We start from the raw sequence: 15,794 nt of genomic DNA on the forward strand, positions 1-15,794 counted from the left end.
TAAACTGAAACAAGTATTTTAACCTATGATTTTGACGGTACATTCAAGCACGTAGCTGATATGCTAACCGCGTGTTTCAATCAGCGTTAGATTATAGGCTATTAACCCGCAAAGGTGGATTCAAAACAACAAAACTGTTCTGTTTTTACAAGCAAAAATGTCAACTACAGCAAATAAGCCTTCTGGATTACAGGTGAAACAATTAAACAAACAAGCTAAATCAGTTCAATTACCTTTGCACATTCTGTACCTTTAAATAAACACATTACAAAGCAACAAAAAAAAACAACAACCTTGAAAAAATTGAATGTTTGCAGTTGTTGACAAACTTAGTCTTATTTACCGGGTCTCTTAAGGGTTAAACAGAATTAAAAGCGTGTCCATCAAGGCGTTATTTACGCTCGCATGCCGTGAAGAGGACATTGTCTGCGTGGCGTTCACTATGACCAACGTGGAAAATGGCTTGTCAGGTCAAAGTGGTGAATCACGGCCGTCTTTGTCCTCAGGAATGCGCAGACGCGTCTGTCAATGTGCGGGTATGACGTACAAGTGTGTCCAAGTTTAGTGGGAAAGACAAGTGGCTGACGGGGGTGTCCAAATTATCGCAAAATGGTGTTGAAAATCAGGGATATACTGTTGTTTTTTAAAAGAAACAGCCATACTTCTGGTAACTACCACTCATTTGACTCATTGGCTGCCATTGACGGCACTCAATGTCAAAACCATTTAGTTAAACTACACCTTTTATTTTGAAACTATATTTATCTGGGTCTTTTTTCAAAGACCAAGATAGTGTTATTCTGTTTTTTTTTTTTTTTTTTTTGAATGGGATTTCTTCAGTGTGCCGCGCAGCCCGAACCAGCACCGTCAAGTATTGACACGTCCGGAATTTTTGCGCGATGAAGGGAATTTTTCAAACGGCTCCGAAAACTTTTCCGTTGCGCCGCAAACGGCAATTTTCCGATTTTTTTTTTTTTTTTAATTTCAAAATGTATGTAGTCCTACAATTTTTTACCAAATTATATAATTTAATAATCAAAAATTCCGGGACGGTGAGGGGCATAAAAGTTGTATACAGAATTTGGAAAAAATTTACGGTTCCCCGGAAATTTGACAAAAACTTGCCCATTCATTTTTAATGAGAAAAAAATAGTTTCAAAATGTATCTAGTCCTTCAATTTTTGACCAAATCAAACAATTTGGGTATCAAAAATTCCGGGACAGCGAGGGGCATAAAAGTCACGGAGAGAATTTTTGGGAAAAAAATATACGCTTTCCTGGAAATTTGACAAAAACTTGCCCATTCATTTTTAATGGGAAACTAAAAAAAGTTTCAAAGTGTATGTAGTCCTTCAATTTTTGACCAAATCACACAATTTGGGAAAAAAAAAAATTCCGGGACATAAAAGTTATATACAGAATTTGAAAATAATTTACGGGGTCAAATGTTAAACATTTAAACTCGAAACATCATATTTTAACATGAAGCCTATCACCTTTTAACAACAAACACTTTTTAGCATGAAACCTACTTTTTAATGCAAAACTCATTACTGTTTAACACAAAATTTATCACCTCTTAATGTGAAAATCACCATTTTTTTCTCCCCTCCCAGTCGAAATGGATTGGACGTCTAGCGCCGTCAATGGCATTTAGAAATGAGCGCGTTCATTCGAGTCCTCCCAGTTTTAAATGAGTTGGACATCTGAATAGCAGTCAATGAGCCTATGAATGAGATGAAATTTTGAGTGTTATTGGAAGCCATAATCAGTGAGTAGTTCTGTTTTTATGCATTTTAAAGCACCACTAGCTAACTTTTCCACCTTTATAAAATATTTTCATTCAACAGTTGTTATGATATGTCGACTGACAACTAGTTGAATGACACCTCTTTGACATCTTGAGGTCTATATTGCTTTCAATGGCACTAATTCACTTTGAGGAGGGTGGCAGGAACCTTGCCACCAAAAAAAAAATAAAAAAAATAAAAATACTAATTCCCATTCATTACAAAGATGGAAGTCGATGCGTACGCTTTAGCGCGAATTCTGCAAAGATGGCAGAGCAACAGTGACAAAAAAGTTACAAACCGTCATATGCTATTGTTTAGCCACAACTGGATTCATTACCTTATTACTTTTCATCCTTCACACAGCTGCTGAAAACAGAAATGTTTTTTTTAATGCATCTACTGTACAGATGCGGTCATCTGATCTGGGGATTGAATTTTAATTAATTGATGATATTACGATACAGTTCGGGTGTGCACTTGTCCTTATGGGAAATGCAGTCTTCCAACAGGCAAAACACTACCGCTTTTTTCCTCCGGCGTTGCTAAATTCGACCAAAACTTTAACTGAATTCATTTTGCTTTGTTAGAAAATGTTTCCTTCGTTTAAAATTGTAAAAAAAAAAAATAAAAAAATAAAAAATAATTATTTATAATAATTATTATTGAAACCTTGTGTCCACAAACGTATAAGAATATGATATTCTTGGTCATGTAGGTCACACTTTTATACTAAATGCTAATGTTGTAGCCTACATGACTCAAAATCTAATGTCTTTATTTCATGACGTAAATAGTTACTTGCCCTATAAAGATTAAAAAAGGCAGATCAATAACAAAATAAAAGCTTTTTTTTAAATGTGACAAGATATACAGTGCCTTGCAAAAGTATTCGGCCCCCTTGAATCTTGCAACCTTTCGCCACATTTCAGGCTTCAAACATGAAGATATGAAATTTAATTTTTTTGTCAAGAATCAACAACAAGTGGGACACAATCGTGAAGTGGAACAACATTTATTGGATAATTTAAACTTTTTTAACAAATAAAAAACTGAAAAGTGGGGCGTGCAATATTATTCGGCCCCTTTACTTTCAGTGCAGCAAACTCACTCCAGAAGTTCAGTGAGGATCTCTGAATGATCCAATGTTGTCCTAAATGACCGATGATGATAAATAGAATCCACCTGTGTGTAATCAAGTCTCCGTATAAATGCACCTGCTCTGTGATAGTCTCAGGGTTCTGTTTAAAGTGCAGAGAGCATTATGAAAACCAAGGAACACACCAGGCAGGTCCGAGATACTGTTGTGGAGAAGTTTAAAGCCGGATTTGGATACAAAAAGATTTCCCAAGCTTTAAAAATCTCAAGGAGCACTGTGCAAGCCATCATATTGAAATGGAAGGAGCATCAGACCACTGCAAATCTACCAAGACCCGGCCGTCCTTCCAAACTTTCTTCTCAAACAAGGAGAAAACTGATCAGAGATGCAGCCAAGAGGCCCATGATCACTCTGGATGAACTGCAGAGATCTACAGCTGAGGAGGGAGAGTCTGTCCATAGGACAACAATCAGTCGTACACTGCACAAATCTGGCTTTTATGGAAGTGTGGCAAGAAGAAAGCCATTTCTCAAAGATATCCATAAAAAGTCTCGTTTAAAGTTTGCCACAAGCCACCTGGGAGACACACCAAACATGTGGAAGAAGGTGCTCTGGTCAGATGAAACCAAAATTGAACTTTTTGGCCACAATGCAAAACGATATGTTTGGCATAAAAGCAACACAGCTCATCACCCTGAACACACCATCCCCACTGTCAAACATGGTGGTGGCAGCATCATGGTTTGGGCCTGCTTTTCTTCAGCAGGGACAGGGAAGATGGTTAAAATTGACGGAAAGATGGATGCAGCCAAATACAGGAACATTCTGGAAGAAAACCTGTTGGTATCTGCACAAGACCTGAGACTGGGACGGAGATTTATCTTCCAACAGGACAATGATCCAAAACATAAAGCCAAATCTACAATGGAATGGTTCAAAAATAAACGTATCCAGGTGTTAGAATGGCCAAGTCAAAGTCCAGACCTGAATCCAATCGAGAATCTGTGGAAAGAGCTGAAGACTGCTGTTCACAAACACTCTCCATCCAACCTCACTGAGCTCGAGCTGTTTTGGAAGGAAGAATGGGCAAGAATGTCAGTCTCTCGATGTGCAAAACTGATAGAAACATACCCCAAACGACTTGCAGCTGTAATTGGAGCAAAAGGTGGCGCTACAAAGTATTAACGCAAGGGGGCCGAATAATATTGCACGCCCCATTTTTCAGTTTTTATTTGTTAAAAAAGTTTAAATTATCCAATAAATTTTGTTCCACTTCACGATTGTGTCCCACTTGTAGTTGATTCTTGACAAAAAATTAAAATGTTATATCTTTATGTTTGAAGCCTGAAATGTGGCAAAAGGTTGCAAGGTTCAAGGGGGCCGAATAGTTTTGCAAGGCACTGTAACTCTGGAATTTTAGTGAGGAAACGCACACATTATTTGCTCTTGTGGGCCACAAAAAAATGGTGTGGCAGGCCAGATCTGGCCCACGGGCCTGGTGTTTAACTCCGCACAGCACAGGTAGGACCGCAAAACTAATGTTATAATTTAAGTAGGGCTGTCAAAATTATCGCGTTAACGCGCGGTAATTAATTTTTTAAATTAATCACGTTAAAATATTTGACGCAATTAACGCACACGTCCCGCTCAGAAAGTATTCTGCCTTTTGGTAAGTTTTACAGCAAGGCTTTTTTTGCTGTCCAACAGCGAACTCTTGTGGTCGCTTTGCGACATGGTTTATTATTTTCTTGCCAGTTCATTATGGCTCCACGACGTCTCGGGCTGATAATGTTGTGCTTATATGATCCTTGGACAAGATTTGTCCGTAAGTATGGTTGTTGTAAAGAATGTACATATTATGTTAGTAAGTGAAATGTTATATTTTTTGTATGAGACGCTTTTTGTTTATGTTTAGTGAACCTGTATAGCGTGCTAAGCTAACGTTGTTGCTAATGCAATGCTTGTGTACTTTTATTTTGTAGTTTTACGACGGTCTAAAGAGGACAATGGTTTGAGGCCATTTTATTAATAAATCAGATGAAAAAGGAAGAAGTCTAATTATAAAGGCGTCGTTCACTAGCTGTCTAGCTTTGGAAAAAGTAGACGCTTCGGAGTGAGGACAGCATAGACAGATTTAAATGACAGTAGAGTGAAATGCCCGCTACAGTCCTGATGTACCATATGTTGAATGTATATATCCATCTTGTGTTTTATCTTTCCATTCCAACAATTTATTTTACAGAATATATATATAATTTACAGAAAAATATGGCATATTTTATAGATGGTTTGAATTGCGATTAATTGCGATTAATTACGATTAATTAATTTTTAAGCTGTAATTAACTCGATTAAAATTTTTAATCGTTTGACAGCCCTAAATTTAAGACATTATTTGCTTCTATGGTCCAAAACAAACGTTCTGGTGAGGCCACATCTGGCCCCCGGGCCTGGAGTTTGACACTAGTAGGAACGCAAAACTAATGTTATCATTTAAGTTTATTTATCTGGATCGATATATAAATTTGTTAAGCACAATTGAATTAAATTGGATGAAATGCAAAATATTGATTACTATTAGGGTTGTTCCGATCATGTTTTTTTGCTCCCGATTCTATTCCAATCATTCCCGATAATTTTTCCCGATCATATACATTTTGGCAATGCATTAGGAAAAAAACGAATAAAACTCGGTCAAATATATACATTCAACATACAGTACATAAGTACTGTATTTGTTTATTATGACAATAAATCCTCAAGATGGCATTTACATTATTAACATTCTTTCTGTGAGAGGGATCCACGGATAGAAAGACTTGTAATTCTTAAAGGAGAAATATGACTTTGTATATTGTGACTAAATATTGCCATCTAGTGTATTTGTTGAGCTTTCAATAAATGATACTGTAGCCATTTAACTGTTCTGCCCAAATGCATGATGGGAAGTGCAACCATGACTGTGCGTAGGGGCACCAATTGATATATCTTCTCTGCGTTGGGAATGAACATAGGTTGTTAAGAAAATGATCAACTACTACTGTTCTTCCCCACATTGCCTCCCACGTTAATTTAATTGCTGAGAGAGGGAATGAAAGGCTTTAGCCAAATAAAAAAAGGCTCCAAAAGCTGTCAAAATTCTCTCTACTCATTATACGCTGCGTATAGCTCTATATATTGGTAAAACGGCGCCTTTATAGATTGAACGCGACAATGCGTGAGTGGGTCGTGCAGTGCATGCGTTAATTATTTAACGTGATTAATTAAGAAAAAATAATTACCGCCGTTGACGCAATAAATTTGATAGCCCTACTTTAAGCCAAAACTACTCTGGATGAGTGTAAGACATTTTGTCTGTAACGTTATATGCAATTGGAAAACAATTTAAATTTAAAAAAAAAAATATATATATATATATATAAAAAAAGGGCATGTCCGATATTTGGCCGATTCTGATAATTTGAAAATGACGTGATCGGGACATCTTTATATGTTACTTATATCTTTATTATTATAAAAAAAAAAAAAAAAAAAAAGTAAATGTTCACATTAACTTCAATTTTAATATACATCCTATGTTCTTAAGTAGTTAAAATTGAGATTTGGCATTTAGTATGTGAGGAAATGAGGGAAAATAAAAATTAGGAGATGGAAGTTGGGGTTATTGCTCTTTTTGTTAACTTTTATTTTGCAAATCATTGAAAAAATATTGAATGAAAATCAGTTTTTGTATTTGTTGTAGAAATAACTGTGCTAAAAAAAGTTTTCTTTGCATTTCAGTCGTTTAAGAAGTTTGACCCCCCCCCCCCCCCCCCAAAAAAATAAATAAATAATGAAAGAAAAAAATTAGGGCTGTCAAAATTATCGCGTTAACAGGCGGTAATTCATTTTTTTAAAATTAATCACGTTAAAATATTTGACGCAATTAACGCACATGCCCCACTCAGATTAAAATGACAGCAGTGTAATGTCCGCTTGTTACTTGTTTTTTGTTGTTTGGCGCCCTCTGCTGGCGCTTGGGTCCAAATGATTTTATGGGTTTGGGGAGTGAGCATTGTGTAATGACATCAACAATGGCGAGCTACTAGTTTATTTTTTGATTGAAAATTTTACAAATTTTAATAAAATGAAAACATTAAGAGGGGTTTTAATTTAAAATTTCTCTAATTTTTACTAACATTTATCTTTTACGAACTACAAGTTTTTCTATCCATGGATCGCTTTAACAGAATGTTAATAATGTTAATGCCATCTTGTTGATTTATTGTTATAATAAAAAAATACAGTACTCATGTACCGTATGTTGAATGTATATATCCATCTTGTGTCTTATCCTTCCATTCCAACAATAATTTACAGAAAAATATGGCATATTTTATAGATGGTTTGAATTGCGATTAATTACAATCAATTAATTTTTAAGCTGTAATTAACTCGATTAAAAATTTTAATCGTTTGACACCCCTAAATTTAAGACATTATTTGCTTTTGTGGGCCACAACAAATGGTCTGGTGGGCCAGAGCTGGCCCACGGGCCTTGAGTTTGACACCTAAGCACAAGTAGGACCGAAAAACTAATGTTATCATTTAAGTTTATCCATCTGGATCGATATATAAATATGTTAAGACAATTGAATAGAATTCGCTGAAATGCAAAATTATTTTTTAAAAGTCATTCAAATGTCCCAAAGTTTTCAACAAAAATGTCAAACACATTAAAATTGCCTTGAATTTTTTTATTGCTTTTGGTGAAATGCAAATAAAAATTCAATCGATTGACGGCCCTTAGATCGAATCAGACTTGGTAATATCGGCAAATATTGTATTGTTGTCAAAAGAATTGCTATTGTGCCGTCATAAAACTGGTTATTTACACCCGATATCTTCCTCCATGATGTAATAGCTAGCTTTCCCGGCAAACACAGATGTTTGACTCCAATGGTAGTAAATAAAACTTGAAAAAAAAACAGAGTGGTATGTTTGGACACCCCTGAATTCTAGTGTGAAAAGGCTGAAGAAAAGAACTGTCTTTCAAGTAGTAGCTTTACAATGTGCGACATCAACTGTCAGATAGCAGACACAAACCTGTCCATGTTCCCGGTATATGGCTGATGTCGCAAGTAACCCCCTGCGTTGGTGCTGTTGTATTGCGAGAAAGACCCTAGTTGGACTGGTGAGACTCTGTCGTAGTGGTCTGCTGTCTCCCCTGAGGAGACTAGGCGACTGGATGCAGCGTACACTTGGCTTTGGCCTTGTCCATAAGGGCCCTGGGGCGCGGCGTGGTGGTGGTGTAGGTGGGGGTGGGTATTCGGTGTGGAGTAGGGGAAACCCGGGTGCACGGAGGCGGTGGAACGAGGTGGGACGGTCCCGCCGCACCCCTGGCTCTGGAAGCATGGAGGCCCCAGGGTGCAGGGGCTGGACCCGTTGGTGATCCCTTCAGGGGTGAAGTTGCGGCCGGGCTGCGGCATCCCGTCCGGTGCTCCGATCAGATTGTTGATACTGAAATTGCGAGTCTGACCCGGGCCGAACCCGGGCGGCGACGGGGAAGGGTAGTATGACGAGCTCAGCTGCTGCCCGTAGGATGGACTAACGGTGACATTGGGGTATGCGGCGTTGGAGTACGATCGTGCGATCTGGACCGGCGCGAAAACCGGATTGTCGTGCGCGTAAGAAGCGTAGGTGCTCAGGTCGCAGCGCTTGAAGCGTTTCCTGCGCCGGAGAAAACTACCGCTCTCGAACATGTCCTCGGCGTTGGGGTCCAAAGCCCAGTAGTTGCCCTTACCCGGGCGCCCTGGTTCCCGAGGGATCTTGATGAAGCAGTCGTTGAGGGTCAGGTTGTGGCGGATGGAGTTCTGCCACTTTTTGGAGTTGTCGCGGTAGAACGGGAAGCGCTCGGTGATGAACTTGTAGATGCCGCCTAGTGTCAGTTTACGGTCCGGGGAGTTGGCGATAGCCATGGAGATAAGGGCGATGTAGCTGTAGGGCGGCTTGCCACGCTGCAGGGGTCTTTTCCTGCGTCGGCCTCTGGGCTGCTCTTCCGGAGGGTCGGGGCATGCGGAGGACGCGTCCGCCGGAGGGTCTTTCTCCACTTTGACCACCGGCATTCTCTTTGGCTCCTCAGGAAGACCTACACAGGGACAAATCACGAGGTGAAACGGTAGATTCGCCCCTGAGATTCCAACGTTCAATCTTGTTGTCTCTTGACAGCGACTCACCGTCTGTGTCCGGATCCAGCGCTTCTTCCCGAGGCGGTCGGGATCCTGGCGTTTGCGTGCTGGTTCCCAACCGTGACTTGCGAGGTCAGCTGGCGTCTGTGGAGTGTTTGAGAGTGACTCACCAGGTGCCGCTTGGGAGGGATTACCTCCAGCGTGAGTACCTGAAGGGCCACACCCCCCCGAGGCAGCATCGCATTCTCCTCGCATGCCTCTTTGCTTTTGTCTCCCTGCGCGCTGATAGACACTTCTACATCAACAAATGATGTATGCGTTATCTGGAAATGACAGCCAGTGACTTGTGACGGAATTTCTATTGTAGGTAATGTTTGCGAACAGTGAAGAGAAATATGTCTTACTAAATGCCTAAATGTATCCTGCAAAACAAAATGAGTTTGACACCCTTGCTTTATTCCATTTCTTTCAATTGTTAGCCCTCCATCTGATTGTAGCAGAAACTGGTTTGCTCAGTTGAAGGTTGACTCGCACTTGATATGAAGATGTATAACAGACCGTGAGATGTTTAAAAAAAAAACATGCCATCAAATGTGAAGAAATTTGAACCGGAATTTGCTTAGACATTAGCTTGCTAGCTTAGATATAGCCGTATTGAATTTGAAATCTTAATTCTGAAGTGATCAGCACATGTGAAACTCGTGGGGTTTGGTTCCTTTAGCAGTTGTTCTTTATTGTAGGAGGTTATTGAGTGCTGGGATGGCAGATGGGACAAAGCCATAGAGTAATTGAGTCGAACTGTACTCTACTCTACTCTACTCTACTCTACTCTACTCTACTCTACTCTACTCTACTCTACTCTACTCTACTCTACTCTACTCTACTCTACTCTACTCTACTCTACTCTACTCTACTCTACTCTACTCTACTCTACTCTACTCTCAGACTACCCTACCTTACTTTACTCTACGCTGCTCTACTCTCAGGCTCAGACTACTCTCAGGCGCAGACTACTCTGCTCTACCCTACCCTACCCTACCCTACCCTACCCTACCCTACTCTACTCTGCTCTGCTCTGCTCTGCTCTGCTCTGCTCTGCTCTGCTCTGCTCTACTCTACTCTACTCTACTCTACTCATATTTTTTGTCTGCGGTTTGACAAAAAACTCTACGACTACCCTACTCTACTCTACTCTACTCTACTCTACTCTACTCTACTCTACTCTACTCTACTCTACTCTACTCTACGACTACCGTATACTACTCTCAGACTACCCTACCTTACTCTACTCTACGCTACTTTACTCTTTTCCACTCTACTCTACTCTACTTGTATTTTTTTGTCTGCGGTTTGACAATAAACTCTACAACTGCCCTACTCTACTCTCAGACTACCCTGCCTTACTCTACTCTACTCTGCTCTGCTCTGTTCTGCTCTGCTCTGCTCTACTCTACTCTACGACTACCTTACTCTACGACTACCGTATTCTCCTCTCAGACTACTCTACTCTACTCTACTCTATGACTACCGTATACTTCTCTCAGACTACCCTACCTTACTCTACTCTACGCTACTTTACTCTTTTCCACTCTACTCTACTTGTATTTTTTTGTCTGCGGTTTGACAAAAAACTCTACAACTGCCCTACTCTACTCTCAGACTACCCTGCCTTACTCTACTCTACTCTGCTCTGCTCTGCTCTGTTCTGCTCTGCTCTGCTCTACTCTACGACTACCCTACTCTACGACTACCGTATTCTACTCTCAGACTACTCTACTCTACTCTATGACTACCGTATACTACTCTCAGACTACTCTACTCTACTCTACTCTACTCTACTCTACTCTACTCTACTCTACTTGTATTTTTTTTGTCTGCGGTTTGACAAAAAGCTTGGGATAAAGTTAAAGGCAGGGGTGAAAGTGGGCCGCAACAGTCCGGAACGCCGTTCTGGTGAGAGATTCGGCACCGGAATGCGGCGGAACGGTGCTTTGATTCAGAAAATACGACAGCAACTGTCAAAACCCCATGCTAAAAACAACTTGCCTGGCACTAAACAGGCATCTCCAAGAGGAAAACAATCTACTAACTATGATTACTACTATACTATTATTTATTTATTCCACGGACAGCACGGAAATATAGTCCATTTCACTGTGCAAAATGTCTTTTGAACTTATTGTGTCCATGTACAGTATGTTACTTTAAAATACAATTTTGAATGAAAATTAGTTTCTCATGTATGCCTTGTCATAGTAAGTGTAACGCAGTAGCCTAATGCATTTGTTACACTAGTTTTTTTTTTTTCATTTCTGTGGTTTTATGAGGTTACTCCTGCAATGCATGCTAGGAGGCATGTCGGAAAACAACAGTGTTTACAGCAGGTTGCAGCAGAGGTTGACTGTCTCCCCATGGGAGCAGAGATGGCCAAATGAAGCTTCTTGAAGCAATAAAGCTTCGCGGCCAATTGGCTCAAAGCTTCATTGTGGTTCATTTGGTCCTATGACAGTCATACGATGCCGCTGTCAAATAAAGTGCTACCAGTTAATATCTTTTGGTGTAAATATCCCATAATACAGTGAATGGTAAGGACAGCAGCGGCTTATAGTCCAGTGTGGCTGATCTATAAACAAATGCCGTTTTCGTGCCAAATTTGGTGGGTGCCAGCTTATAGTCAGGTGCGCCTTATAGTGCGAAAATTAAGGTGTATATATGTATACATACATGTATATATAAATACATATATATGTAACATCTGAGTGCTAACCCTGACTCTACATAGTTTGGGAATCCATAAGCTGCATGAGTGAACTATGTGAGGTCATGATTTTTGTTCGGAACGTGTACCTACAAGTCTTTGCTCTTGTGAATGGTGCAAAGACTGGGGGTAGAGTACACCTTCCGAATGGTAACCGTAACTTTACATAGTTGGTGAATTCATACTTGAGTGTTGTTAACAAACACACAAAACAGTGAGCCTGTTCTAACCTGCCTACTAAAAGGAAGCTAAACTTCTTTGCAAGCGCCAGAATAAATTCGAAAGAAATAATAATTTATTCAATATTAGACTGAGCAACATCGCCACGTGGTTCTGGAGCCGCATGCGGTTCCAGAACCACGGGTTGCAGACCCCTGTGTTATACCATGAAACGTATCAAACCTTTGCCCCAAAACTGATCTGGAGATCAGACATTTTGGCATTCTCTGACTCATATTGGCCAAAGCATGGTTCGAATTTGTCGCCGCTCGCAGCTTGAAATCCTCTTGCTACGCAAATTCCCCCTCAGAAGTCAACCTCAGTTTATTGACAAAAACAGTCGACATTGTTGGGAAGCCCGGAGGAGATCTTTAGCAACTGTTGTTGTTATATGCGGTTTTCCTTGTTTGCTTAAAGCAGGCAGCTGCTTTTCAGGGATGGAAATGCTTTTTTTTTTTTTTTTGCCAACCTGTGATTTCAGTATGCAAAATTCAGGCTGCCAACGTATTGTGGACCAAGTTCCTTTTAGCGTGTGCTCTGACTGACATTTTTACATGAGATACTTCGGATCCCCTAAGGCAGTGGTCTCCAAACTATTCCAAATAGGGCCGTTGTGGGTCCTGGTTTTTGTTCATACCAATCAAGTCCAGACCTTTTCACCAACCTGGTGTTTTGTAAGTGTAATCAGTTGATTGCAGTCAGGTGCTGCTTGTTTTAGTACAAACCACATTGGTTAAAAAGTCTGTACTTGATCGGTATGAACAAAACCCAGGACCCATAGTGGCCCTCGAAGACCGGTTTGGAGATCCCTGCCCTAAGGGACATCGACAGAAATAAAAGAAATTTAAGCAATCTTGTTTCTAGTGCGCACCAGAAACTACCTGGTAATATTAGCATTATATAGCATTTAAGCTAACAGACGTTTGCTATGCAAGTTAGCCAATTGTTGTAAACATTAGCATCATACATTTATGCAAGTTAGCCAATTGTTGTAACTATTAGCATTATATAGCATTTAATCAACCGGACCTTTGGTATGCAAGTTAGCCAATTGTTGGATTAGCATTACATAGCATTTGAGCTAGCAGACTTTTGCTATACAAGTTAGCCAATTGTTGTAAACATTACCATTATATAGCATTTATGTAGGTTAGCCAATTGTTGTAACCTTTAGCATTATATAGCATTTAAGCAACCGGACTTTTGTTATGCAAGTTAGCCAATTGTTGGATTAGCATTATATAGCATTTGAGCTAGCAGACTTTTGCGATCCAAATTACCCAAATGTTGGATACATTAGCTTTATATAGCATTTATGCAAGTTAGCCAATTGTTGTAACCATTAGCATTATATAGTATTTAAACTACCGAACTTTTACTATACACGTTAGCCAATTGTTGCATTGTTGCAATTGTATAGCTTGATTTAAACTAGCTGATTTTTTCGATGCAAGTTAGCCAATAATTGCAATTGACAACTTGCATAGCATAGGGTGAGCATATTTTGATTTCCAAAATAGTGGACACTCGGCCCGGCCTCGAGATACTTGAATTTTACTCGAAGTCCACTCAAAGATGCCTATATAACTTTAATATATTTAAAGTGTGCCTCCTCCGTCTGGTTGAAAAAAATCAGTTTTATTATAAAAAAACAACAAATAATGATTAAAAAAAAAAAAAAATATATATATATATATATATATATATATGTATATATATTATGTATTGTATATATATATTAGGGTTGTCAAACAATTAAAATTTTTAATCGCGTTAATTACAGCTTAAAAATTAATTAATCGTAATTAATCGCAATTAATCGCAATTCAAACCATCTATAAAATATGCCATATTTTTCTGTAAATTATTGTTGGAATGGAAAGATAAGACACAAGATGGAATTATACATTCAACATACGGTACATAAGGACATTATTTGTTTATTATAACAATAAATCAACAAGATGGCATTAACATTATTAACATTGTGTTAAAGCGATCCATGGATAGAAAGACTTGTAGTTCTTAAAAGAAAATGTTAGTACAAGTTGTAGAAATTTTATATTAAAACCCCTCTTAATGTTTTTGTTGTAATAAAATCTAAAATTTTCAATCAAAAAATAAACCAGTAGCCCGCCATTGTTGATGTCAATAATTACTTACACAATGCTCATGGGTGCTGTAGCCTATAAAATCAGTCGCACCCAAGCCCCAGCAGAGGGCGGCAAAACTCCATAAAACACAATTAACAAGTGGGCATTTCACTGTACTGTCATTTAAATCTGTCTGAGCGGGGCATGTGCGTTAATTGCGTCAAATATTTTAACGTGATTAATTTAAAAAATTTATTACCGCCCGTTAACGCGATAATTTTGACAGGCCAAATATATATGTATATATGTATGTAATATATATATATATATATATATATATATATATATATATATATATATATATATATATATATATATATATATAAAAAATGCAGACCCATGGAAATGTAGTCCATTCAGTACGCACACACAGTAGGCTATGTGCCAACTCAACATTTTTATAAATTACTACCACGACAATTGTCGTCGACAAATTGTTATTCCCACTCAATTTTTATTCTCATTCAGTGTTCTAGATTGTACGCAAACAATAACCGAAATAAACTGACAAGCTATTCCACCAGCACATTTCCAGACGCAGCAGTTCAAAACTACATTGCCCATAATGCCTAGCGCGGCTGAGCGCACTGATAGCTACCCTGTTAGAGAGTACGGGGCGAGGCAAAATCAAACTTTGCTATAAAAGTTTACAATCATCGGCAACGCAACAATGCGACACCAAACAGGATTTTCCAGATTACGCCAGTACAAATCAGAACAGAAAAATACAGAAGTCAACAGTTGCCATTATATGCGTATTTATCGTAAAAAAACTCTCAACTGGGCAGTCGCTCCTACTTAAAATATAATAGTAACATTCAACCAAATACACGAACACAGAACAATTAATACAAGACTAATACAATATACTGCATCTCTGTTTACACATATAACCCAATATTCAACACACGTGATCAACATTAACAGGAGAGAAACCTACAGAAAAGTGTATGGAGCCACGTCTTAAAACTCCTTGCTGTAGTCTGATTTCTTGCCAAACTGTCAACCGTCGTTAGATGGTGGTAATTCCACATGAAACAAAGGGTAAACTGCCAACAAAAAACAAGAAGATGTACTCCTTCTCCTGCCCTTACTAGTCGGAGCCACATCAACGCAGGCAGGCGCTGCCTCCTAGCGGCCGGAGGGATTCTCTTCAAATTGGTCCCGTGAAAAATCATAAAAACCGGACATTTTCATGAATTTATGAAACCCGGCCGGACCCTCCGGAGAGCACGTAATAAGAGGACATGTCTGGGCAAAAAAGGACGTTTGGTCACCCTAGCACAGCAAAAGTCTGCTAGCTTAAATGCTATATAATGCTAATGTTTACAACAATTGGCTAATTTGCATAGTAAAAGTCTGCTAGCTCAAATGCTATATAATGCTAATGTTTGCCAGATACTTTCTGGTGTGCACCAGATTGCTTCAACTAATTTTATTTGTGTCGATGTACTGTACATAGGGGCTCCGTAACATGCTGTACCTTGCAATTTATCATTTTTCAGTTTGCAAAATCCTTCTCATGCGATCAGTTTTTCGATTGTACAGTATCATTTTAAGAAAAGGAACAGAAGAAGGTTCACTATGGTTCATTTTGTTTTCAGGTGC

The 15,794-nt window shown here is 39.0% G+C and overlaps 1 protein-coding gene across 3 annotated transcripts; it reads right to left on the reverse strand.

Moving 5' to 3' along the window:
• Nucleotides 1-6,749: 6,749 nt before the first annotated feature.
• Nucleotides 6,750-15,162, reverse strand: foxe1 (forkhead box E1). 3 transcript variants are annotated; one of them, XM_057843934.1, is made up of 4 exons: nucleotides 15,127-15,154; nucleotides 9,266-9,379; nucleotides 9,105-9,200; nucleotides 6,750-9,016 (listed from the first exon to the last, which is right to left on the reverse strand). In XM_057843934.1, exon 4 carries the CDS (start codon nucleotides 8,991-8,993, stop codon nucleotides 7,956-7,958), a length of 1,038 nt encoding a protein of 345 aa, XP_057699917.1. In that variant the 5' UTR covers nucleotides 8,994-9,016; nucleotides 9,105-9,200; nucleotides 9,266-9,379; nucleotides 15,127-15,154; the 3' UTR covers nucleotides 6,750-7,955. The 3 variants fall into 3 exon arrangements, with proteins under 3 accessions (XP_057699917.1, XP_057699918.1, XP_057699915.1); XM_057843935.1 differs by lacking the exon at nucleotides 9,266-9,379 and having other exon boundaries at nucleotides 15,127-15,162; XM_057843932.1 differs by lacking the exons at nucleotides 9,266-9,379; nucleotides 15,127-15,154 and having other exon boundaries at nucleotides 9,105-9,239.
• Between the last annotated feature and the right edge of the window lie 632 nt (nucleotides 15,163-15,794).

The sequence above is a fragment of the Corythoichthys intestinalis genome, chromosome 8 (assembly GCF_030265065.1).
Source record: "Corythoichthys intestinalis isolate RoL2023-P3 chromosome 8, ASM3026506v1, whole genome shotgun sequence".
Classification (NCBI taxonomy): Eukaryota; Metazoa; Chordata; class Actinopteri; order Syngnathiformes; family Syngnathidae; genus Corythoichthys; species Corythoichthys intestinalis.